The sequence below is a fragment of the Urocampus carinirostris genome, chromosome 11, assembly GCF_059441175.1.
Source record: "Urocampus carinirostris isolate Australia breed hairy pipefish chromosome 11, RoL_Ucar_1.0, whole genome shotgun sequence".
NCBI lineage: Eukaryota > Metazoa > Chordata > Actinopteri > Syngnathiformes > Syngnathidae > Urocampus > Urocampus carinirostris.
The window spans coordinates 2,807,661-2,833,237 of NC_142359.1; the positions used below are offsets into that span (position 1 = coordinate 2,807,661).

General features: G+C 43.2%; 1 protein-coding gene across 1 annotated transcript in view; it reads left to right on the plus strand.

Moving 5' to 3' along the window:
• Window positions 1–25,577, plus strand: part of stab2 (stabilin 2) — an 88,841-nt gene that overhangs the window by 52,045 nt on the left and 11,219 nt on the right. Inside the window, exons 43-61 of the mRNA XM_088347323.1 lie at window positions 2,138–2,211; window positions 3,407–3,478; window positions 3,545–3,664; window positions 3,744–3,788; window positions 3,852–3,944; window positions 5,604–5,759; window positions 5,832–5,960; window positions 7,465–7,524; window positions 7,586–7,762; window positions 7,831–7,920; window positions 7,994–8,140; window positions 9,889–9,954; window positions 10,036–10,159; window positions 13,545–13,694; window positions 17,430–17,534; window positions 18,931–19,038; window positions 21,201–21,394; window positions 24,024–24,165; window positions 25,407–25,540. Coding sequence (XP_088203449.1) covers window positions 2,138–2,211; window positions 3,407–3,478; window positions 3,545–3,664; window positions 3,744–3,788; window positions 3,852–3,944; window positions 5,604–5,759; window positions 5,832–5,960; window positions 7,465–7,524; window positions 7,586–7,762; window positions 7,831–7,920; window positions 7,994–8,140; window positions 9,889–9,954; window positions 10,036–10,159; window positions 13,545–13,694; window positions 17,430–17,534; window positions 18,931–19,038; window positions 21,201–21,394; window positions 24,024–24,165; window positions 25,407–25,540 — 2,186 coding nt within the window. The remainder of the gene's footprint in view (window positions 1–2,137; window positions 2,212–3,406; window positions 3,479–3,544; window positions 3,665–3,743; window positions 3,789–3,851; window positions 3,945–5,603; window positions 5,760–5,831; window positions 5,961–7,464; window positions 7,525–7,585; window positions 7,763–7,830; window positions 7,921–7,993; window positions 8,141–9,888; window positions 9,955–10,035; window positions 10,160–13,544; window positions 13,695–17,429; window positions 17,535–18,930; window positions 19,039–21,200; window positions 21,395–24,023; window positions 24,166–25,406; window positions 25,541–25,577) is intronic.

Below are 25,577 nucleotides of genomic sequence, written 5' to 3' on the forward strand. Positions count from 1 at the left end.
CGCATCGTCTCAAATCAACGTGTGTCCCCGGGACGCAACTTTTTTGCCCCAAAATTGTCATTATTACCCGATTATGTTTTTTTTTTTTAAACAAAGATTTACCGCACTCCAAACTTTTCGTCAGGCAGATCCGGCGGATGTTGTTTTGGTCTCGCAGTTCGAGTTTTCGTCCGCACGCCGATCTCGAGTTGTGTAGTGAAAAGTCCGTCTCTTTTTAGAGAACCGGATTTTTGGGCTCAACTCATTAAAGAGAGCCGGCTCTCCAACGGCTCACTTGCTTTGATGCATTATATTATGAATTATGATGTTGTATAAAGAAGTTAAGAAAAAAAGGAAGTATAAAAGGAGAAAATGAAAAAAAGACAGGTTTGTGGTTATCCCTTTAATCGGTATATTACCAACAATAATTTGATGCAGAAAATGAATTCATAATTTGATGATTGAAACTGAATGAATATATAGATTTTTATTATATATTTGTCACCGATTTACAATTTCAACCTCGATAACACTAAATTTTGGGGACCCATAGATCTCTGTTGGGACCAATGTTCCCTGTAATTTTGCATGGGTCTGAGCGTTGACACAAAGTCGGTGAGCAACGCTTGAAACAACAGTGAGCAACCATAATCCCAAGTGTGGCAGTATAATTAATTATCAAACATGTCCAAAATTTGACATCAAGTTACATTTTGCTGAGTTTCCGGCAATGCAAAATTATTTTTCTCTTTTGAATGAATTGACTCATGTATTATTGCAAAGGTTGTACAGCCTACAAACTTCGTTTGTTCTTATAATTCTTTCACAAGTTATCAATTTCTTTTTTTTCCTGATATATTTTGTCGCACAATATTAACCTTTTTGGGGGCTTATTTGGACGGTTGTAAGATACAGAACTGTACTTAATCACATTTTTGAGTGGAAGTACAATGTCGGCAACAAGATTCACTTGATATCATTTGAAATTATTTGAATGCAACACAAACTTTTTTTATTTTTTCCGTGTTTTTTTTCTACTTTTTTTAATTCCTTTAAAAAAAATCTCATTGTGTTTATTTTTTCCGAGCTGTTCCTTTTTTCTTTTTGTTCTCTATTTACTTTTTCCTACATTTCTTTCTTTTCTTTTTTTCTAGCTTTTTTTCCAATTTTTTTCTTCTTTCTTCTCTTCCTTTTGTTTCTTTTTTTTTAGCTTTTCACTAATTTTTTATTTTGGTATTTTTTTCTCATCTCATCTCATCTCATTAGCCGTACCGCTTATCCTCATTAGGGTCGCGGAGGGGGCTGAAGCCCATCCCAGCAATGATCAGGCAGTGGGCAGGGGACACCCTGAACTGGTTGCCAGCCAATCGCAGGGCACACAGGGACAGACAACTCATTCGCTCATTCACACCTAGGGACAATTTGGACCGGCCAATTCACCTGAAATGCATGTTTTTGGAACGTGGGAGGAAACCGGAGTGCCCGGAGGAAACCCACGCAAGCACGGGGAGAACATACAAACTCCGCAGAGGAAGTCTGGACCTGGATTTGAACCCACGACAGGTTCCCATGACATGAACTGTGCCGCACAAGCGCTAACCACTGCGCCGCCGAGCTGCATATTTTTTTCTTTTATGTTCTATTCCCCCCTTCCTTTAAGTCATTTTGTGCATAACTTTACATAATATTTGGTCATGTTGGGATGAAAGAAGCAAAAACAACCCGAAGAGCCGTTTAGGACCCGAAAGAGCCGGTTCCTTTTAGTGAGCCGAGCCGAAGAAGCCGGTTCTCAACAAACTCTACTAACTTTACTCAACTTCGTTCGACTTCGACTCGACTTCAAAATACCGCATTTAGGACACAACGTCAGGGGAACCCGTGTATTTTTACCTTCATGCACTGTAACTTTGACTTAAGTCGCTTCTTAATTAGTAATTTTGAGCCCTGATTTTTGTGCGCTGGCTCGATTTTCTTATGCGCTGAGAATGTGCGAGCAGTGCGCAATTGCGCACGCGCGCAGCTTAGAGGGAACACTGTTTGGGACCCATAGATTTTTGAGCATGCGAGTCCCCAGGACCCATCACTTTTCACAGGTAAAATGAACACTGTGTATTTGTTGAATGTAATGTCATGAAGTTAGTGTGTGCGTGTCTTCCAGAAATCAATCCTTGCCTGAAAGGAAATGGTGGGTGCCATGCCAACGCAGACTGTCTTCACATTGGCCCCAACAAGGTAAGTTTTCATTTTAGACCACAGGCTCTTGTACCGTATTTTCCGCACTATAGGTCGCACCGGGTTATAGGGCGCACCCCCAAAAAATAGTTTTTTGTCCTATATTTAACATACATAAGACGCACCAGATTATAAGGCGCTACAATGGGAACGTCGACAAAACAGTCAGATAGTTCAGTCCAACTTCTTACTCCCTTAACATTCCCAAAGCTTGCAAAGAAGCAAATACGTGTCGTAGACACGTGCGTATGCGGTGTCCGTACGATGTCACTCAAATGCATCGTTCCATCATTCGGAAGGTTAAAGTCTTGGGATTCAAGAAATGCCAACCATTCCTTAGTTTTTATTTTCTTTTTCGCTCGCAACTTTACTGTGCATATGACAATAAACACTTGGAATTGAGTTTAATTTAAAAAAAGACCCATCACAGAAACATCGATATCACTCTGAAACAAGATACTGGGAAAATATATAGCCGGAGTAGCTCACCGAAGTCGTTGCGTTCAATAATAATGTGCAATCATGGTCCTCTTATATCCGTGAGTGTAGTAAATCCAGGAGAATAAAATATTTACAAATACAGAATAGTAAAACATGCTTTCTTTATGCTGTACACAACCAACCAAACTTGCTATTCACATTCATCTTTTTCGGCCAATTGCTGGCTTTGTTTTGTCCCTTTAGCCTATGCAAGGCCCTAAATGATAAAAAGGATCCGCCCCCTTTACCTCCGAATAACTTTAGCCAATAGTGATCGATTAAACTGATGATTGACACATCTTTTTTGGGAAATTGCAGGGTTTGTTTTGCCCCTTTAGCCTATCCGAGCCTGTAAATGATAAAAAGGATCCGCCCCCTTTACCTCCAAATAACTTTAGCCAATAGTGATCGATTCAAATGATGATTGACACATTGGTTAGGAAATGAAACGCCGGTAAATAAATCCCAGCATACACCGCGGACTACTTGGCGTTCGGGGGAAAATCGAGTCGGCGGCTATTTGCCTTAGTTGCAAGACTTTGCGACTTAATATTGATCCATATATAAGGCGCACTGTATTATAAGCCGCATGGTCAGCTTTTGAAAAAACTTAAGACTTTTAGGTGCGCCTTATAGTGTGGAAAATACGGTACTTTGATTCGTCTTGTTTTGGGGTTCAACTGTTTCATCGTTGATGCTTTGATGGTTTACGTAGACGATGTGCAGCTGCATGGAAAACTACAAAGGCGACGGACACGACTGCAAACCGATTAACTTATGCGAAAAGGTGAGTTTATGGCTGTCCTTGATTTTTACGTGGAGGTGCAGTTGCTAGGACAGTCTGCTTTTGCAGAAGAACGGCGGTTGCCATTGGTATGCTAGGTGTAACATGACAAGCCCTGGAGTTCGTTCTTGCACCTGTGTGGAAAATTACATCGGCGATGGTCTCAGCTGCAGAGGAACCATTAGCAGGGTGAGAGGTCCTCAGCCCACCATCCCTTTTCTGGGAATCGAAGTTGTTCATTCCTAAACACATCGGGAACTGCCCACAGGAACTTCTAACCAGACGACTACGCGACTTCTTCTTGGGTTTGATGGTGAGCACCTGAAGCCTTCAACCCCGCCAAGAAGCCTTCAGCTCACCAGAACTCTGCTTCCAGGCTACAGAAATCTCTCTGAGAGGGCGAGGCCCGTTCACCGTATTCGCTCCCAGCACCGCTGCTTACCTGGCGGACAAAAGTGGCTCGGGCCAGGTGGGAACTTTTTGGAAATATTTGAAATCCCAAATATTGGGTGGCTCAGGAGGTAGAGCGCTCGTCTTGGGATCAAGAGATCGCAAGTTCGAATCCCGGCTTCTCCGTGTTACATGTCAAAGTGTCCTTGGGTAAGACACTGAACGCCTAATGCCCCCAATAAGCAGGTTAGCGCCTTACATGGCTGCACGGCCGCTATTGGGAAATGTGAAGCACACTGTAAAGCGCTTTGGGAAGTCTTGACTTGAAAAGCGCTATATAGATCATTTAGCTGTGACCTAGACCTGTTTTTGATGACTTGTTTTGTGGTTTGACACAATGTCCTTATGACTCCATTTTGTGCAGGCTTGGGGAGTAACGGAATACATGGAACGGCAAAAATGATGTTGGCAAGCTTTTTGTATTTATTTTCATTTTGTTTCTGTCGCATTTTATGTTCATTTTGCCGGAGATCAAAGCCAGGAGAGAAAGCTTACCGCGTGTTGTGAGTCATCATTTTATTCACATTTAGTTTATTTTGTCTTTTAATAGCATATTTGGTATTGGAGTCATCCAAAAGTCATTGAAAGTAATCCAGTTAAAGTAACCCTACCCAACCCTGGATGTCAATGACCCAATCTGAGTTTTGCAGAAACACAGATTGGTGTAGTAAATAGGGTCTTTTGCCCGTGCTATGGCCCGTCCATAGCGATGGGTGTGGGTCAAAGCTGAAGGCGAGGGGTTGGTGAAACAGTAAACCCAATCGGAGTTCATCAGGCAGTGCTCGTTATCCGGAAGAGCAGACAAGTGTTCGGAACACTGAAATAACAAATAACAAACCTTGCCATGCTGAAAGACCCAGCCAGGTCTCATCTTCAATAGCTTTGCTGATGTAAGGAGATCTTCCCTCAAAAAAATCTCCATGCATGACCCCATTCATTTTTCCTTTACACAAATCAATCATCCTGGTCCCTTTGCAGAAAACAGACCCCAAGGATGATGTTTCCACCCCCATGTGCCACAGTGGGTTTGGTGTTCTTCGGGTGCAATTTAGCATTCTTTCTCATATTATGGTTTCATATTGAAGGATTTTATACATTTGACTATAAAGGATTTTATACGATTGAATACAAGTGACATTTATTGAGTGCAATGATGATTTTCACAGAGTAGGCTATAGTTCAATGACAGGTCACGCCGTTCCAAATGCAGAATATTTTGACTAGGGACTTTTGATAACAGGACTTTGACGGAGGACGGCAGGCGATGTTTTGAGAACAAGGCCCTGATGACGTAGAAACGCTCGGTGTTGTTTTGAGTTTTCCAGACATCGCGACGCCCAGGAGGGGGCTTCCTTGGCACGCCCATGGGAGGAGTCGAAACGCCATCTTGCGGGGAGACGTGGGCCGAGAGGAGAAAGCTATAGGACTTCAGAGAGGCTTCACAGAGACTCGAGCGACACTAATTTGGCCATATTCGATGGAGTTCACTTAGTTAAATTGTTTAAGAAATAAAATCTGCCCCCGAGTGGAAATGCCAGTCTCTTGTTTTCCATCCAGAAATGAGCACGCATTGTTAGGCGAATGTAGGTTGTGTTTGGTTAATGGAGTCTGGTAACTAATTCGAACAATTTGGTAAACAGTACATTTTAATATTAAAATCTAACACATGTCATTTCAGATGAAACGAATTCTGGCGGGCAACAACAAGGAAGCTTTGGGCATGGTCTTGCGCACTCACATCGTCATGTGTCACACTTTGAACTTGGCGGATTTGGCCACTCCTCGGAACCTCACTGCATTATCTGGCTCCATCCTGAAGACTGGCCCCTCCAAGGTGACCCATTGAAAGATTGTACAGGTCCAGCCGGGGTAGTTCGACTTGACTGCGATATATTTTTGCCCACAGGGTGGCATCTTAGTCAACCAGGCCAATGTGACCTACAGCAATGGCCTCAGCGTTAACGGAATCCTGCATGAGATCGACACGATCTTGTATCCAGCACATGTGGAGACCATTATGGACATTGACACTCTGGTAAGGAACTGTGAAGGTATCCATATATTTGATCATTGTTGTAATTCCATTCCGAAAACCAAAAATACCCTCCCCTCAATAAAACGAAGAATAAACACTTTAAATAAGCATTATTTTATCCCAGTAATTGGCATACTATGTTGGATCTAGATTGTTTCTGTCACTGTTTTCGAATTTACCCTCCCTTTATCGCTAATTTTGTTGGGACCCAGAAAAAAGGAAATAAAACCCACCAAATGACAATAAAATGGGATGTGGTCCCCTCTCAAACGCGGCGGTAGACGAGATTGAGCAGGGCATCATCCTCATTTACTGTAAATTCTGCAACGGGCGTTTTCTTCCGTTTCACGTTGAAAAAAGCTTGACTAGAGTAAACTGAGGTTCGCAGACGGACTGACAAAAGGGGACAGACAGGACTGGGTTTGAATAGGGACAGGGAGCCAATCAGAGTCCGAGGCGGTTGGCGCCAAAAAAGCCAGCACAGGTGCATCACATCGGTAATCAAGACAAATATATTCGTTAGCATTTTGGTAGGTTCGGTTAGGTTCTCCAACGCTTTGCCTACAAGAACCAGTGAGTCCCTTAAGACCACTTGAGTAGCCCACTGACTGGTTCTGAAAATATATCATGGGTCATTTTGATTTTCTAGGAAATTTGATTTCTAACTGTCATGTTTTGTGGTTGATTGAGCTTATTTTTAACCTCTAATTGTTACAACCAAGTAATACTGTAATAACAAAAAGAGTAATAACATAGTTATAACATGTTATTTAAGAGATGCTTATCAAACTCGTAGCCCTTCGTGCTGTAAGGTTTTAACATTTACTATCCTGAAATCTGACTCCAAAGACACTTCACGTGTCAAAGTCAGAGGAATTATTGAGCCGAGCGCCGAATATAGTCCACATATCAATTTATTTAGCTGAATCAAAGAGTTGAACAAATAGGATCTTTCTCCCTTGCCAATTACAATCGTGTGGAGAGAAGACGACGGGGGCTTCCAGGGTTGCCAACTTTTATGACACATGGCGATGACATTTTCACGACGCTGGCTAATTGGTCCGCGGTCGTCGATGCAAATTTCCCAACCATGATTGAAGAATAGGAGGAGGGGTGATAGGACGTGCCAGGCACATACTCACAACACTCCAGGCGAGGTGATGAGTCATTGTTATTTGCACAGAATGGAAGGAAAGGCCCATTCCAACGCAAAACGTGGTTTACGACACCCTTCTCTTAGAGTTTGCCCTCAAAGCTGAGGTCAAACTTGGGACAAGTATTTTTGAGTATAAGTGGAATAAAACAGTGTATAAAATAGTATATAACTTCAGTGCCAATCTTTTTCCTCTTAGGTTCACAAAGGTTGGTGACCTCTGATCTAGACTAAAGTCATCCTTCAACAATTTTTCAACATTTTAATCAGTTCTGCCCTCGACTTGTAGCTTCATTTTTAGTTGGCCCTTCTATCGTTTGACTTTGACACCCATGATTCTTGTGACAGCAGAGGAACTTGTCAGACGTGGCTGATCTCCATGGCTACAGAACCTTCTACAACCTACTGCAGGTCAGGACCTCCCTCAGCTCCTTCAGCACGTTTTTTCTCTGACGACGGACTGACATTTTAGGACACGGGCGTCCTGGATTTGATGCAAAACAGGATGCACCGACCCGTCACTCTGTTCATGCCTTCTGACCACACCATGGCATCTTTGCCCCAAGACCAGAAGGACTTCCTGTTCCACCCACACAATCGGGCCCAGCTGACAGAGTACCTCAAGTACCACGTTCTTCGCAACCACAAGGTGAAAGGTCCACTTTTGCTGTCCGGTATTAGCATTAGCATGATCGCTATCTTCCTGTTTTCTGTTAGCTTTATGCCGAAGACTTGGTCCATGCTCAAGCGACGCGCACGCTTCAGGGTTCGAAGCTCGCCTTTAGATGCGGAGATGCGAACAGAATAGTAAGCTGTGTTACCGGGATGAGTAGGAGGATTCAGGGTGGATACCATTGCGATGAAATGTTTCCGTCACCAGGGGGAGGTGTTTGTGAACGGCGTCAGTTGCCGCATTGTCCAGCGCCACCTGTTGTTTGTCGACGGTATCGCTTACGGCATTGACTGCCTGCTTACTCCTCCAAGCCTGGGGGGGCGCTGTGACCAGGAAACCAACTTTGACATTGAGGTCAGTGCAGTTCTCATACTTCTTATACTAATTCCTCCATACTTCCTTTATTCTTTCTTTGTTATTGTAAGGTTTTAAAATCTATTGCACTGAAATCTGACTCCGAAGACACTTCACGTGTCTTATCTAAACCCTTGCAGTAGGAGCATATTCAGAAGCCGGAGAAATCTGATTAACCAGGCGACGAAGATAGTCCACATATTAATTTATTTAGCCTAATCAAAGAGTGGATCTTTCTTCCTTGCCAATTCCAGTCGTGTGGAGAAAGAGCAAAAGGGGCTCCAGGGTTGCCCACTTTTATAACACATGACGATTAAATGTTCACGCCCCATGACCCAAATTTCCCAGTAGTCCTTTGAAGAATGGGATAAGGGTGATAGGTCATTGCCCTATCCCCCAGGCGAGGTGATAAGTCATTGTTATCTGCATAGACTGAAACAAAAGACACATTCCAAGGCAAAGGCGGTTTACAACACCCTTGCACTCAAGGCTGAGGTCAAACTTAGGACAAGTATTTTGACCATAAGTGGAATAAAACAGCGTATAAAATATTATATAACTTCACTATATAGGAGAGTCAAATGTATCTCACTTCGGTTGTAAAGTTTCAGATTTCGGCTTTGGAATCGACTCGGAGGGGTTTAAAATCGGGGTTTTTGGGCACAGTTGGGGTTCGAAATAACTGAACTCACAGATGATATTATTACCTCTCCTCCACTGTCAATTGAAAATCATTTCTGAAGCTGGAATATTTCGGAGGGGGACCTCCCACTGGATAACGTTAGCATCTGAGCTAACCCATGCGGAAACGTGTCCCCGGAAGTTCCCGAAAATATCAAGTTCCGTATTTTCACGAGCATAGGGCGCACCGTGTAAAAGGCGGAGTCTCTGCAGCTGAAATCTGTCGGTGGGCGAAAGAAAGAAAGAGTGAGAGAGAAAGGGAGAGTGATTTAAAAAAAGGAAAGCGAAAAGAGAAACACAAAAAGAGAGAGAAATAAAAAGGATGGAAAGAGAAAAAAGTAGAGAAAGAAAGACCAAGACCTTACCTCTACCTGACCCGAAAGTGAGTACAGTAATCCCTCGGTTATCGCGGTTAATGGGGACCAAGACCACCCGCAAAAACTGAAAATCCGCGAAATAGCGCCGCCCTTTCAAAAATGCTTTAAAAAACGTATACAGGTATACAGTATACCCCCCTGTATACAGTACAACATATAGAATACGAGTAGAGAGAGAGAGAGTCAAATTCATGTTATAACCCAAAAAAAAAACCTGTAAAATATGTTATATCTACACAGAATAGGTAATACAACAAATACACGAAACCACACACCATTAGCCGTGTTTAGGTCGTACAAACAACCGCTGGCTTTTGGTATAATAAAGTCAAACTTGAGATGAAATGTGACAGAAGAGAATATACTTACGTCGCGTCGCTGAGTTCCTCCATGATAGACTGAACGCCACATAAGAAGGGGGTGAGGTGGGAGGAGTTGAAGAAGGGGGGTGAGCGAAGCGGTAACTCACCATGACTAAGCATTGTGTCAGGGCCTCCCCCTCCCCTTCACAATAGGAGTGTCCACACCGTGTCCTCAGTTGACATAAGCTCGCGCTCAATGGCGTCAAGTCGATAAATGCTTTTATTGAGGAGGTATGGTATATTTCTTCGACCCGCGAAGCTCTGAACCCGCAAAAGTGGAACCGCGAACGAGCGAGGTTCCACTGTATTCACTTCTACTCTTTCCCAGATGAGCTGCGGCGTGTGTTCAGCCTCGGGTAAGACCGACAACTGTCCTCATAATTCTAAGCTCAAGGTGAGAAAACACCTTTGTGTGTCTGTGCGCTCTATTTTTGCAAACTGGAGTCTTTCACGATTGTGTTTTTTCCGATTTTAGGAGGTTCAAAAGTGCGACTTGTCCAACATGTTTGTGCAGATGAACAGCGGCTGCCGCAGCGTTTGCACCGTCAACTTCTGGAAGCCCAAATGTTGCCGCGGTTACTACGGCCGCGACTGCCAGGGTCAGTCGGGCGGGGGACTCCTTTAAGCTCAGGGGCCACATGGTAGAAAGAAAACCTCACTGGGGCTGGAATCAAATGGCATATGTGCGCCTTACCTGGAGGGTTTGGGGTCGAGGCAGTGACTCAGGAGGTATAGTGCTCGTCTTGGGATCAAGAGATGGCAGTTCGAATCCCGGCTCCTCCGTGTTACATGTGGAAGTGTCCTTGGGTAAGACACTGAACCCTTAATGGCCCCAATAATCAGGTTAGCGCCTTACATGGCTGCACGGCCGCTATTCGGATATGTGAAGTACACTGTAAAGCGCTTTGGGAAGTCTTGACTTGAAAAGCGCTATATAAATGCAGATCATTTCATTTCATTTAATTCGGATAGGGCTGCAACAACGAATCGATCAAATCGATTATTAAAAGTGTTGGCAACTAATAACCTCTTAGATTCGTCATGTTGCACAATTTCGAGCCACTAAGCACGTTAATCAATGCAAATGGATCTCATTGTGAAGTTGTATTACCGCTTTAATCCGACAGAGGGCATCTTGAGACTGTTTCTATAAAAGTATATTACTTTTTTTTATTGAACAATGCATCATTACAAACAAAATTGGGACGAAACAATCAAACACTACAAAGTTAACAAGGGAACAAAAAGTGCTGCAGAAATACGGTCCAATATGGCTCTTTCAACATTACGGGTTGCCGACCCTTGCTTTTATCCATCCATCCATTGTCTTCCGCTTATCCGAAGTCGGGTCGCGGGGGCAGCAGCGTTAAAAGGGAAGCCCAGACGTCCCTATCCCCAGCCACCTCCTCCAGCTCATCCGACGGGACCCCGAGGCGTTCCCAAGCCAACCGAAAGACATAGTCTCTCCAACGTGTCCTGGGCCGCCCCCGGGGCCTCCTGCCGGTGGGACATGCCCGGAACACCTCCCGAGGGAGGCGTCCAGGAGGCATCCTTATTAGATGCCCGAGCCACCTCAACTGGCTCCTCTCAACGCGGAGGAGCAGTGGCTCTACACCGAGTCCCTCCCGGATGACTGAGCTTCTCACCTTATCTCTAAGGGAGAACCCAGCCACCCTGCGGAGGAAACTCATTTCGGCCACTTGTATCCGGGATCGAGTTCTTTCGGTCATGACCCAAAGTTCATGACCATAGGTGAGGGTAGGAACGTAGATCGAGAGCTTTGCCTTTCGGCTCAGCTCCCTCTTCACCACGACAGACCGGTACAGGGTCCGAATGACGGCAGACGCTGCACCGACCCGTCTGTCGATCTCTCGTTCCATCCTACCCTCACTCGTGAACAAGACCCCAAGATACTTGAACTCCTCCACTTGGGGCAAGACCTCCTCCCCGACCCGGAGGGAGCATACCACCCTTTTCCGACTGAGAACCATGGCCTCGGACTTGGAGGTGCTGATCCCCATCCCGGCCGCTTCACACTCGGCTGCGAATCGCTCCAGCGAGAGCTGAAGATCACGGCTTGAGGAAGCCAACAGCACCACGTCATCTGCAAAAAGCAGTGACGCAATGCTGAGGCCCCCAAACCGGACTCCATCCCCGCCAAGGCTGCGCCTAGAAATTCTGTCCATAAAAGTTATGAACAGAATCGGTGACAAAGGGCAGCCCTGGCGGAGCCCAACCCTCACCGGGAACGAATCCGACTTGCGGACCAGACTCTGGCACCGGGCATACAGGGATTGCTTTTAAGGAAAGTAAATTCAATTTTCCATAACGTCCACATGATGGTGACAGAGTATTTTGTGAAGTAAAAATGGAGTGTCCTGAAATCATAAGAATATTCTAAAAGTTATAATTTGAGGGTACAGACATGATTTGTATAGATAGATAGATAGATGGCTAACTAGATGGCTAGATAGACAGACAGACAGACAGACAGATGTTTAGATAGATAGATGTCTAGATGGATGTCTGGATAGATGTCTAGATAAATAGATGTCTGGATGTCTAGATAGATGTCTAGATGTCTACATAGATAGATGCCTAGATGTCTAGATAGATAGTTGTCTGGATGTCTAGATAGATAGCTGTCTGGATAAATAGATGTTTGGATGTCTAGATAGATGTTGGATGTCTAGATAGATAGATGCCTGGATGTCTAGATAGATGTCTAGATAGATGCCTAGATAGATAGATGCCTAGATGTCTAAAAAGATAGATGCCTAGATGTCTAGGTGGATAGATGTCTAGATAGATAGATGCCTAGATGTCTAGATAAATAGATGTCTGGATGTCTAGATAGATGTCTAGATATCTGGATAAATAGATGTCTGGATGTCTAGATAGATATCCAGATGTCTAGATAGATAGATAAATAGAGAAATAGATGTCTGGATGTCTAGATAGATGTCTAGATGTCTGGATAAATAGTTGTCTGGATGTCTGGATAGATGTCTAAATAGATAGATGTCTAGATAGATAGATGCCTAGATGTCTAGCTAAATAGGTGTCTAGATGTCTAGATAGATACATGCCTAGATGACTAGATAGATAGATGTCTAGATAAATAGATGTCTGGATGTCTAGATAGATAGATGTATAGATAAATAGATGTTTGGATGTCTAGATAGATGTTGGATGTCTAGATAGATGTTGGATGTCTAGATAGATAGATGTCTGGATGTCTAGATAGATGTCTAGATGCCTAGATGTCTAGATAGATAGATGCCTAGATGTCTGGATGGATAGATGTCTTGATAGATAAATGCATAGATGTCTAGGTAATAGATGTCTAAGTGTCTAGATAGATGTCTAGATGTCTGAATAAATAGATGTCTGGATGTCTAGGTAGATATCTAGATGCCTAGATAGATGTCTGGATAAATAGATGTCTGGATGTCTGGATAGATGTCTAGATAGATAGATGCCTAGATGTCTAGCTAAATAGATGTCTAGATAGATGTCTAGATGGATAGATAGATGTCTAGATGGATAGATGTCTAGATGTCTAGATAGATAGTGTCTAGATCTATATATAGACCCATCTATATATATATATATATATATATATATATATATAGATCTATCTATACATATAAATACATATAGCCTTGAACAATGTGTCCGTGACTTTAAGTAAAATGACATCAGGATGAGTGTCCTAAATGCTCTCTGGTTGAGTAACGGTAGCCTGGCTTTGGTGACATCCAGGAGATGTATGTAAAATGGCAAATCCTGATTTGACGCGATGCAGCTCATTTTCTCTTGTGCTTCTCTCAGTATTATGGGCCACATGAAATCGATGTGGCAGGCTATGAGTTCGACACATGCGCTGTTACGGCATGTCGCCCTGCACCAAGCCCTGGATTCATTTCCCTCCCGTGGTTTTTCTGCTCTTTTATTTGTTCTATTGTGCCGTTTTTGATCTAGCGTGCCCGGGCAGTGCGGGTTCACCTTGCAGTAACAATGGCGGATGCGACGACGGGCATCTTGGCAATGGAACATGTGCCTGTATGGCTGGTTTTGCCGGTCTGGCCTGCGAGCGCTGTGCCAAAGGATTTCACGGGGTCAGCTGCCAAGGTAAGGAGCTACATTTACAATAAAGTTACAGTACGTCACAAAAGAGAGTACAACCCCATAAGTCAAACAAAGTACTACTTGTGATCTTCCCTCCAAAATACCACGTGACTTGTTCCTCTTACTAGGTCTCAGGTATGAATAGGGAGCAGGTGTGTTCATTTTGAAGCACACTCTGTCATACTGGTCACTGAAACTCCCAATATGGCACACCATGGCAAGGAACTCTTGAATTTTGGCACTGCCCAAGGCGAGAAGATGATTGCCAACACTGTAAGGTCGAGCTCCAGTACAGTGGGCCAGATCCTTCGAAAAAACGATCGTAATTCGGGACGGGAGAGCAGACGTGGTCGAGATCAAAACAGGTCGTAGCGGGAACAAAAAACGGGACAGACGTGAGTCAGGGTCGAAAAAGGGCTTGCCGTGTAAAAACAGAGATTCGCAGACGGACTGACAAAAGGAGACAGACAGGAGTGGGTATAAATAGGAACAAGGAGCCAATCAGAGTCCGAGGGAGCGGGCACAGGTGATTCATATCGGTAATCATGACACTGCCTTTGAAACCATCAGGGTTGGGTAGGGTTACTTGAACTTGATTACTTTCAATGACTTTTGGATTACTCTAATACCAAATATGCTCATAAAAGACAAAATAAACTAAATATGAATACAATTATGACTCACAACACGTGGTAAGCTTTCTCTCCTGGCTTTGATCTCTTTGATCTCCGGCAAAACGAACATCAAATGCGACAGAAACAAAATGGAAATCAATCCAAACATCATTTTTGCCGTTTCGTGTATTCCGTTACTCCCCAAGCCTGCACAAAATGGAGTCATTTTATTCATATTTAGTTTCTTTTGTCTTTTATTAGCATATTTGCTATTGGAGTATTCCAAAAGTAATTGAAAGTAATCCAGTTACAGTAACCCTACCCAACCCTGGAAACCATTAAAAGGGTAAAACTCAAAATACAAATAAACTATATTACGTTATGCACAGGGCAGCACGGCGGCGCAGTGGTTAGCGCTTGTGCGGCACAGTTCATGTCATGGGAACCTGTCGTGGGTTCAAATCCAGCTCCAGACTTCCTGTGCGGAGTTTGTATGTTCTCCCCGTGCTTGCGTGGGTTTCCTCCGGGCACTCCGGTTTCCTCCCACGTTCCAAAAACATGCATTTCAGGTGAATTGGCCGGTCCAAATTGTCCCTAGGTGTGAATGAGCGAATGAGTTGTCTGTCCCTGTGTGCCCTGCGATTGGCTGGCAACCAGTTCAGGGTGTCCCCTGCCCACTGCCCGGAGATGGCTGGGATGGGCTCCAGCCCCCCCGCGACCCTAATGAGGAAAAAGCGGTATGGCTAATGAGATGAGATGAGATGAGACGTTATGCACATCTGGTATCTGCCAGCCATATAATACAAACAAAATGCGTCCCGGGCGCCATTTTGACGACCTCCGTGTTTTCGGGTAATTAGCATATTGTATTACAGATTGCTACGGCCAGATTCTTATTATAAACATAACGTAAATTCCAAAAATACACAAAACATACACACAAGTACCGGTAAGTGAAATTCAAAAATGACAAGATTTGCAATAACAGACGGTAGAAAATGCCGTTGCTACCCGTCTTCTGTCTCGTAACTACTAAAAACTTCCTGCTTTTTCACTATGACCACGCAGAAAGATGCAGTGACCCAAATGCACCGCTAGATGGTGCTAAAAACAAGCGATAAAACCAAACCATAAACTACATACCTGTCGTGCTCCAGGGCTCCGTGCCCTTACAAACTGTCGTATTTTCCCTTACAAAATACAAAATAATCTTATGTGGCGCAACAAGGGTTGCTGACTAGTTAAAATGTTATATTTTGGGATTTTGGTGTTGTTTTGTAAAGCAGAAAAAGTGAAATACCAGTATATCACCACTAGATGACATAGTCTCACAGGTCAGAGAAGGGTGTTTTGCGGCAAGTCTCACGGGAACCCGCGTGATTTAATGAGACTTGTTCAATAAATCACTCTTAATGGCAACAAGTAAATGGTGTCGTGTGAGACTGACATTTTCCATCTATTTTGCAGGTGAGATGTTTATACTGGTAACACACTTACTGTGAGGATGATAATATGTGAAAATATGTTTGTAAAGGTTGTTTGTGATGTCTGTAAAGTTTACAAAAAGTGAGTCGTCTGTTAGCATAAGCAACAGAGTGAGGTATGCTACCTTATGCGGGGCTGGGTTAAGAGTGTACTGTGCTGTTAATATGTATATTTGGTTACTATATAACACAAACTGAGTTGTTTTGGAAGGTACAGTTATGGTGTTTTTGTTAAATGATTCTTGAAAAGTACCAATTGATGGAAATGTTATTTTGTATTTATATGTTAAAAGGGATATCACGTGATTTAATGAGACTTGTTCAATAAATCACTCTTAATGGCAACTAGTAAATGGTGTCGTGTGAGACTGACATTTGCCATCTATTTTGCAGATTAGGTAAAAGAACAACAAAACCAAAAGAAAAAAACAAAAATATATAAAACAAATGTGTAACACCAGCTGGAGCTGGACCATCCACCTGTGTCCCGTTACACTTACACCATATATTTTTATCGTTGTAGTTTAACATGTTATATTGTACATGTGTTTCGTTATATCATATATATTGTTAATTAACATTTTGTAGTGAGATACTGAGATGCTCGACATGAATGAGGTTTATTATAAAAATTGTTCAGAAATGAAGTCGCTTGGACGTTCACCGTAGAAGGAAAAAATACGTGCAAATAGAATTAAGTAGAATAAAACATTTTCTTATTCAAATTATGAATTCATTTTCTGCATTCAATTATTGTTGGTAATACTCATACTGATTCAAGGGATAACCACAAACCTGTCTTTTTTCATGTTCTCCTTTTATACTTCCTTTTTTTCTTAACTTCTTTATACAACAATAATGATTCGTAATATAATGCATCAAAACAAGTGAGCCGTTGGAGAGCCGGCTCTTTTTAATGAGTTGAGCCAAAAAAGCCGGTTCTCTAAAAAGAGACGGACTTCCTTTCACTACATAACTACCACATGAAATCCGAGGCTGCGGACGCATGCGCACAGTAGCATCCAACAGCTCGCTTCGTTTGCAACGGAAAAAAAAACGATACGGAGATAGAGGCTACCGCGGCGAACTGGTTTGACTCGATCGATTTGCCGTTTCATGATAGTCGGTGTATACCGGATGGTACCAATCATTAAAAAATTTGTGTTTTTTCGTACAGATTTTCTTGTACATCGTACACGTCTTAAAATGCATAATAAACGTACTTTGTACGGCAAAAACGTACAGGTTGACAGGTATGAAATTATTCAACAAATAAACACTGCAGCACAGAACAATACCCCCAAAATTCAAGGCGGCCTGTATGATGGGGCGGCAGTGGCTCAGGAGGTAGAGCGCTCGTCTTGGGATCAAGAGATCGCAGGTTCGATTCCCGGCTCCTCCGTGTTACATGTCGAAGTGTCCTTGGGTAAGACACTGAACCCCTAATACCCCGAATAAGCAGGTTAGCGCCTTACATGGCTGCACGGCCGCTATTGGGAAATGTGAAGCACACTGTAAAGCGCTTTGGGAAGTCTTGACTTGAAAAGCGCTATAGAAATGCAAATCATTTCATTTCATATGATACTTTGTCAATAAAGGCTTCACATAAAATAAACCACGTCTTGCTTTTGTTCCCGTAGCATGCGAGTGTTCGGAACACGGTATCTGCGACGACGGCCGTCGAGGGACCGGTTCTTGCATGTGTGAGGAGGGATGGACGGGACAACGCTGTGAGATGCCGCAAGGTGAGTGGTAACCAATGTTCTCTGTCATTTTCCTTACGGGTCTGAGCGTTCACACAAAGTCGGTGAGCAACGCTTGAAACAACAGTGAGCAACCGCAATCCCAAGTGTGGCAAGATAATTGATTATCAAACATGTCCAAACATTGTGTTTATTTTTTCCGAGCTGTTACTTTTTTCTTTTTGTTCTCTATTTACTTTTTCCCTACATTCCTTTCTTTTCTTTTTTTCTGTTTTTTTTTCTAAATTTTTCCTTCTTTTTTTTCTCTTCCTTTTGTTTCTTTTTTTCTCAGCTTTTCACTACTTTTTCATTTTGGTATTTTTTTCTTTTTTGTTCTATTCTCCCCTTCCTTTAAGTCATGTTGTGCATAATTTTACATAATATTTGGTCGTGTTGGGATTAAAGAAGCAAAAACAACCTGAAGAGCCGTTTAGGACCCTTTTTAGTGAGCCGAGCCGAAGAAGCCGGTTCTCGACATACTCTACTAACTTTACTCAACTTCGTTCGACTTCAAAATACCGCATTTAGGACACAACGTCGGGGGAACCCGTGTATTTTGACCTTCATGCACTGTAACTTTGACTTAAGTCGCTTCTTAATTAGTCATTTTGAGCCCTGATTTTTGTGCGCCGGCTAGATTTTCTTGTGCGCTGAGAATGTGCGAGCATGCGCGCAGCTTAGAGGGAACACTGGTGGTAACCAGCAGTAACTCAACATTTCCTAAACTGCAATCTGACTCCATGACACTTCACGTATCTGGTCGAAACCCTTACAGTTGGAACACGTCCAGAAGCCGGAGAAGTTATTGAGTCGGGTAGAGTCAACATATTAATTTATTTAGCCGAATCAAAGAGTTTAACAAGGTCTCTGCCTTTGCCAATTACAATCGTGTGCAGGAGACATGGGGGGGTTGTCCGGGATGCCCCTTTTATGACACATGGGATCAATTGTCCACGCCCCATGATCAAGCCTCTGGCTGATTAGTCCGCGCCGTGTTGATGCAATTTTCTCAATCGTCCTTTGAAGTAGTGGGAGAAGGGTGATAGTATTATGAGACAAATTATATCAGGAAAAAAAAGAAATGAAAATCTTGTGAAAGAATTGTAAAAACAAACTATGTTTGTAGGCCCTGCAACCTTTGCAATCGTACATGAGTCAATTCATTCAAAAGAGAAAAATCATTTTGCATTGCCGGAAACTCAGCAAATTGTAACTTGATGTCAAGTTTTGGACATGTTTGACAATGATTTAGTTGCCACACTGGGGATTGCCGTTGCTCACTGTTGTTTCAAGCGTTGCTCACCGACTTTGGGTGAACGCTCAGACCCGTAAGGAAAATGACAGGGAACATTCCTTGTTAGTGTTGGTGATACCGTAAAAAATGTTTCCTCTCCTGCAGATAAAAAAGTGTCCTGTTCTCCAGCTTGCTCCGAAGCAGCAGTGTGCCAGAGCAACAACACATGCCTGTGTCGCCCCTTTTATCAGGGGGACGGATACACCTGCACAGGTACCCCGAAGCATGCTCGATTTGACACTATTTGTGTTTTGCTGGACTATAAGGCGCGCCTAATAACCCAAATGTCTATATAACCCTGTTTCTTTATCTGATTATTTTAACAGTACAGAAAAACCTCTGTTTTGCATAGTGCATTCTCTTCTACATTCTGGTTATCAGTCCCTTCACTTTTTCACCTGGGCATCAATAACATTACAAAAGACGGACACCGAAAACAGAAAATCATTCCATAAAATACTATATAAGCTCCCTTACGTTTGATATATATTAAACAGCAACGTTATTGATACAAAGGTAATCAAGAGGAGGGATTGTTTAACTATGCAAATCAGTGTTTCGAGCACCATGAGTAAAACTAGTGTGATAATCTGTCACGGTTGCCCATGGCGCCCAATTGGCCCCGCCCGTTTGGCGCCAGCTGTGGCTCGTTGACTGATTGGCTTCCCTCTTGTTTAAGGTCAGTGCTCTCACTCACCCTTGGTCAGTCCGTCAACGAACCTCTGCACCCGCAAGACGTGGGTTTTGACTCTGTCCAGTTTCCTGTTTGTGTTTACTGTCCGGTATCATACCTGTCAACCTGTACAGTTTTGCCCTACAAAGTACGTTTTTGTATGCATTTTAAGACGAGTATGACGTACAAGGAAATCTGTACGGAAAAACCCAAATTTGTCAATCGCATGCGTCTGCCGCCTGGGAATTTCCCATCATGCATCATTCAAAAAAAAAATAAGGTGTACGATTATTTTGTGTTTTGTATGGGAAAATACGACAGTTTGTACGGCTATGGAGCCGTGGAGGTTAACAGGTATGGTTACACAAACAGGAAACCGGAGTCAAAACACACGTCTTGCGGGTGCAGAGGTTCGTTGACGGACTGACAAAGGGTGAGTGAGAGCACTGAGTTTATAATCTGGTGCGCTTTACAGTAACAAAAAATACAGTAACTTTTGGGTGCTGCGCCTTATAAACCAGGGTGCCTTATAATGCATAATAAACTTTATAATCAGGTGCGCCTTATAATGCGAAATATACAGCAATTTTGGGGGGGTGCAACTAATAATATGGTGCGCCTTACAGTAACGAAAAATACTGTAACTTTTTGGTAGTGCGCCTTATAAACCAGTGTGCCTTACATTGCGGAATTGACAGTAAATTTTGGGAGGTGCGTTTTATAATCCGTGCACCTTATAGTGTAAAAAATACGGTGACTTTTGGGGGGGTGCGCTTTATAATCCAGTATGCCTAAAATTGCGGAATTTATGGTGACTTTTGGGGGGGTGCGCTTTATAAACCAGTGTGCCTAAAATTGCGGAATTTATGGTGACTTTTGGGGGGGTGCGCTTTATAAACCAGGGTGCCTTGTAATGTGTTATAAGCTTAATAATCCGGTGCGGCTTATAGTGTGAAATATACAGCAACTTTGGGAGGGTGCACCTTATAATGTGGTGCGCCTTATAGGGAGGAAAATTCGGTAACTTTTGGGTGGGTGCGCCTAATAGTCTGGTATGCCTTAATGTGCGAAAAATACTGTAATTTTCATGAACTGGAAAAGGAGGAGAACCCAAATGCGTGACATTTCTTTTACAAGCTTTTATTATACGGGAAATGGGGCAGTCATGCACGTTAACCCAAACGCCAGAGATTCGGCGATCCTTGGGCGGAAGATGTAAGGCAGCAGCCTGGCGTGGAATGAAAGGAAGCCAGCAGAAGGAAGCCGATATCGGACAGATGGAGCGATACCGGACAGGACGGGAGACAGGATTGATATCAAAACTGGATATCGAAATTAAACAGGACAAACTAGACAAGAATGAAATTGGAGAGAATAATAAACAGGACAAAATACAATTCTGGACAGGAAACACAGACAGGGAACCCAAGTCTTGCGGGGCAGAGGTTCGTTGACAGACTGACATAGAGAGAGTGAGAGCACTGAGCTTGAATAGAAAGGGAGCCAATCTGTTAACGAGCCGCAGCTGGCGCCACGTGGGCGGGGCCCATTGGGCGCCATGGCAACTGTGACAATAACTTTTTGGGGGAGTGCACTTTATAATCCGGCGTGCCTTCTCGTGCTGAAAAAACATTCTTTGGGCCAATTTTGCCCAACAACTTCCCACAACTGAAAACGTTTTCCCACCTGTTCTATGTTTTAGTGTTGGACATGTGCAAAGTGTTTAACGGCGGTTGCGCACCGTTAGCATCATGTTCCCAGTCGGGAGATCAGGTGACATGCACCTGTCCTAAAGATCACACCGGAGATGGATTCACCTGTCTGGCCATTGATTCCTGCATCAGCGGAGATAATGGCGGCTGTCACCAACATGCCGACTGCGTCATGACTGCACCGGTATCACCATTATCTATGTCTGTTATCTCTTGAAGTAAAGCTCACACTGTTTTTTTCCCGAGCTGCTGTATTTTCTATCACTAAATCTCAGGTGTCAAACGAGCGGCCCGCGGGCCAGGTCAGGCCCGCTAAGCTATTGAATCCGGCCGGCAAACAACACTCAGAGAGGCGCAAGAGAAAAACGAGCTGCAGGGAGAAAATAGTTTAACTTAGATGAGAGTACATACAGTAGGGAGAATATCTACATGAGGAGAAATTCAGTGTTCCTATACCTTTTGATTGAGATGGCGCCACCACGGCTGTATTTGGTTTTACTTTGTTGGTAAAAATAAACATGTTAGGACCAGAACGGAAACAGGACCCAATCGCGTAACGTTTACCACAAGTTTTATTGAAAGAAAGAGGAAGGGCTGCCCCCACGGTCCAGTGTACGCTGGACGCAGGAAGCAAGTCGTTCTCGCACTCGGATTGTGATCCAAATACGGAAGTGGGTCTTCGGGGACAGAAAAACAGATTAGTAGCCGGGACAGGGAGAGCAAAATCGTAGTCGGGGTCGGAAACGAGTCGTAGGCCAGGACGGGAAAGTAGACGTAGTCTGGATCAAAAGTGGGTCCTGAGCCGGGATGAGAGAGTGGACATGGTCGGTGCTAAAGTACAAATGTAGCGTTTACCGAATCGTTCAAATTAGTTATCTGACTCCATTAACCAACCACAAACTTCATTCTCCTAACAATGCATGCTCTTTTCTTAATTTAGGGAAAAATATTGACAAGAGACAGGCATTTCCACACGGGGGCAGATTTATTTTCTTAAAGTTATTTAACTAAGTGAACTCTATCGAATTTAGCCGAATTATTGTCTAATTAGTCTTCGTCGAGCCTCCCTCTCACGATCTCCGATCTGCTCTCCCATCTCTGCTCTCTCGTCTCTCCTTGCGTCTTTTCACACATTGGGGCATCGGGCACCCTCCATAGGCGGGCCAGGAACTCCCTACGTGGCAGACTCCGCCCGTGGCAGACTCCTCACGTGACCCCCACCTAGTCGCCACCTCCTCGCCGAAAGGCGCCGCCATGTCTAAAGGACTCACACCAACAAAGCTTTTCAGCCTTTTCCCGCGTCAGCCCTTGTCCCTGTTCTTGTTGTTTTTCTGTAAACATCATTATTGTCTAGGCTACAATGACCTCTCCCCACAGCTCAGCCAATGAATATCTTTTGTATTTAAAAGTCATTTGTATTTGATTGTAAAATATCCCTTATAGTCAATCAAATAAAATAAAAATCCTTCATCAAGATCAAAACAGGTCAGCCGGAGACAAACGGGAGCAAAAACGGGACAGGCGGGAGTCAGGGTGATTCCAATCGGTAATCATGACAAAAAACCCTTCGGGGATTGTTTTGAAAGGATGGACGATACAAGTGAAGCAAGAAGACTCAACAATTAGACTACACTATAATTAATTAACTACTTTTCTAAAGTACCGAAGTAATGTCATAATGTACCATGTAGCAGTGTTCATTTTAGCTGTGAAAAGTGATGGGTCCCGGAGACTCGCATGTTCAAAATCTATGGGTCCCAACAGAGATCTATGGGTCCCCAAAATTTAGTGTTATATTGAAATTGTCAATCGGCGACAAATATATCATATAAATCGATATATATTCATTCAGTTTTAATCATCACCGTTTATTGATAATACAAATCACTTATCACTTCAAGAGTTTTCAGTTCACAACTTTATTGTACATTATACAAAATAATACTGCTGAAATATTAGTCTATATATTCATGCAGTTTTAATCACTTCAGATTTTTCAGTTCATATATTCTTCGTGGTTTGCTGTCCCGCCACAGTTCCAATTGCAGCAACGGAATTTCCATAGCTAATTTGTGGTTTTCATTGTCGATCGAATGTGCTCTTCTGAAAGTTCGTATTGCGAAATGATTTATGCAATCCAGTTTTTTGGTCACGCTGGGTACACGCATCACAGAACATGTAGCCTCCATTATCATCCTCCTCATAGCGTCACCAGGAATATAATTGAGTCCATTTTGGCAGAAAAGTCCTTTTCTTGCTAGGAGTATTCTTTTGTTTATCTTTCGTCGAATCGTTGGCTTCAACACACGTGTTTTCCTTGCCTCTGCGATCTTCCAAAGAATTTCCCCGCTGTTTTTTCGTGCCGGAATTATTGCCGTTGCTACCACTTTCTGTATTATGTTTCGACTTATTACTGACGCTGAAGAAATGACCAATTTTGTGTTGATTTTTACCTAATACTGTTTTTTCGGAGGCATACTTAACTTTCCCTAGACGCCAAGCACCACAACAATGACGTCATCTCGAAGCAACGAGATCGGCGTGCAGACGAAAACTCGAACCGCGAGACCAAAACAACAATGGCGGATCTGCCTGACGAAAAGTTTGGAGTGCGATAAATCTTTGTTAAAAAAAAAAAAAGTAATCGGGTAATAATGACAATTTGGTGTCCAAAAAGTTGCGTCCGGGGACGCACGTTGATATGACACTATGCGTCCCCAGCTAAAATGATGCGTCTAGGACGCGGGGACGCGGGCAAACCAGAACACTGATGTACATATTTTGTAACTCTACTGATTTGGTTTGTGTTTGAGGGTAAACGGGAGTGCTCGTGCAAAGACGGCTTCATCGGAGACGGTCTGAACTGCCAAGTCAAGGAACTTCCTGTCAGCCGATGTCTCCAAGACAACGGGCGATGCCACCCCGACGCAAGTTGCACCGACCTCCATTTTGAAGGTATAGGACTTTTTCTGAAAATCAGAACATTGTGATAAAGTTATTTACCTTCTATAAATAAACATCATACATTCTGGTTTGAAATAAGTCTTTCATTGTTTTATTATTGCTGATTATGGCAAAATGTTCTCAAAATATTAGAATATCATGAAAAAGTATAGGGCCAGGCCCCGCACATACATGCTGTCATGAACTGGAACAGGATCAGGACCCAAACGCGTGACATTTCCCATACAAGCCTTTAATTTTACGGGAAATGGGGAGTCATGCATGTTAGAGGAGGCCGAAAAGATCAATACCAATTGCCCGAGCTGATACCGGACAGATGGGGCCGATACCGGACAGGACAGACAAGATAGATAACAAATCAGGATATTGAAAATCCAACAGGAAAAACTAGACGGGAACAAAAACTGAAGAAAATAACAAACAGGACAAAAACAGACAGAAACAACACTGGAACCTGAAATTAAACAGGACAAAAATAAACGGGAACAATACCGGACTGAAATACCAACAGGAAAACAGGACCGAGTCAGAACCCACGTCTTGTGGGGCAGAAGTTCATTTGACGGGCTGACAAAAAAGCAAGAGAGCATTGAGCTTAATATAGACAGAAAGCCAATCTCTCAACAAGCTGCAGCAGGCGCCACATGGGCGGGGCCAATTGGGGACCATGGCAACCATGACACTTTGTCTCTCTCTCTCTTAAAGTACCGCGCTGGATTCTCAAGGACGTACCGCTGCTGTAGTTTATGGCTTGTCAAAATCTGTGCACGTAAAGATGGCATGACTGATCTTTGCTTTGAGAACTGTAGTTGATCAATCGGGAACCTAAATTTTTAATAGTGGTAAATCATCAGTTAGCTCAAATGTTATAAAAATCGTTGACGTCCATTTTGTTACAGAATCTCAGGTCTGTTACTTAACTGGTAAACCGAATCATAGCCTGTTTTAAAAAATGAGAAGCAAAATGGTGCAGTTTGGTCACATTGAGTCTCCGTAGTTTGTATTCTTCCTTGTGCCTTGTAACACTCGTTTTCTGTGGCTTCACACAATACAGCGACATCTAGTGATTGAATAATACACACAGACCCTTTAAAGAAACGAGATCATTTTTCTATGACTTATGCTAAAGTATGCTTAAACTAAACATTTTCAGCTAATGAGGTTAGAATGCATTAGTTTGCGGCGTATAAAATGTTGCTGTTCCCTTTTTAAGTTCTCTGGTTTCCCTGCAGATGCAACACTCGGGGTTTTTCACGTGCGTTCGGACCAGGGCCAGTACAAATTCGACTACTTAGCTGCCCGCTCTGCCTGTAGCTCCGCCGGAGCCACTTTGGCTACATACACCCAGTTGTCCTACGCCCAGCAGGTAAGTGAATGCATCAGAAATAGGACATAATCGGTGA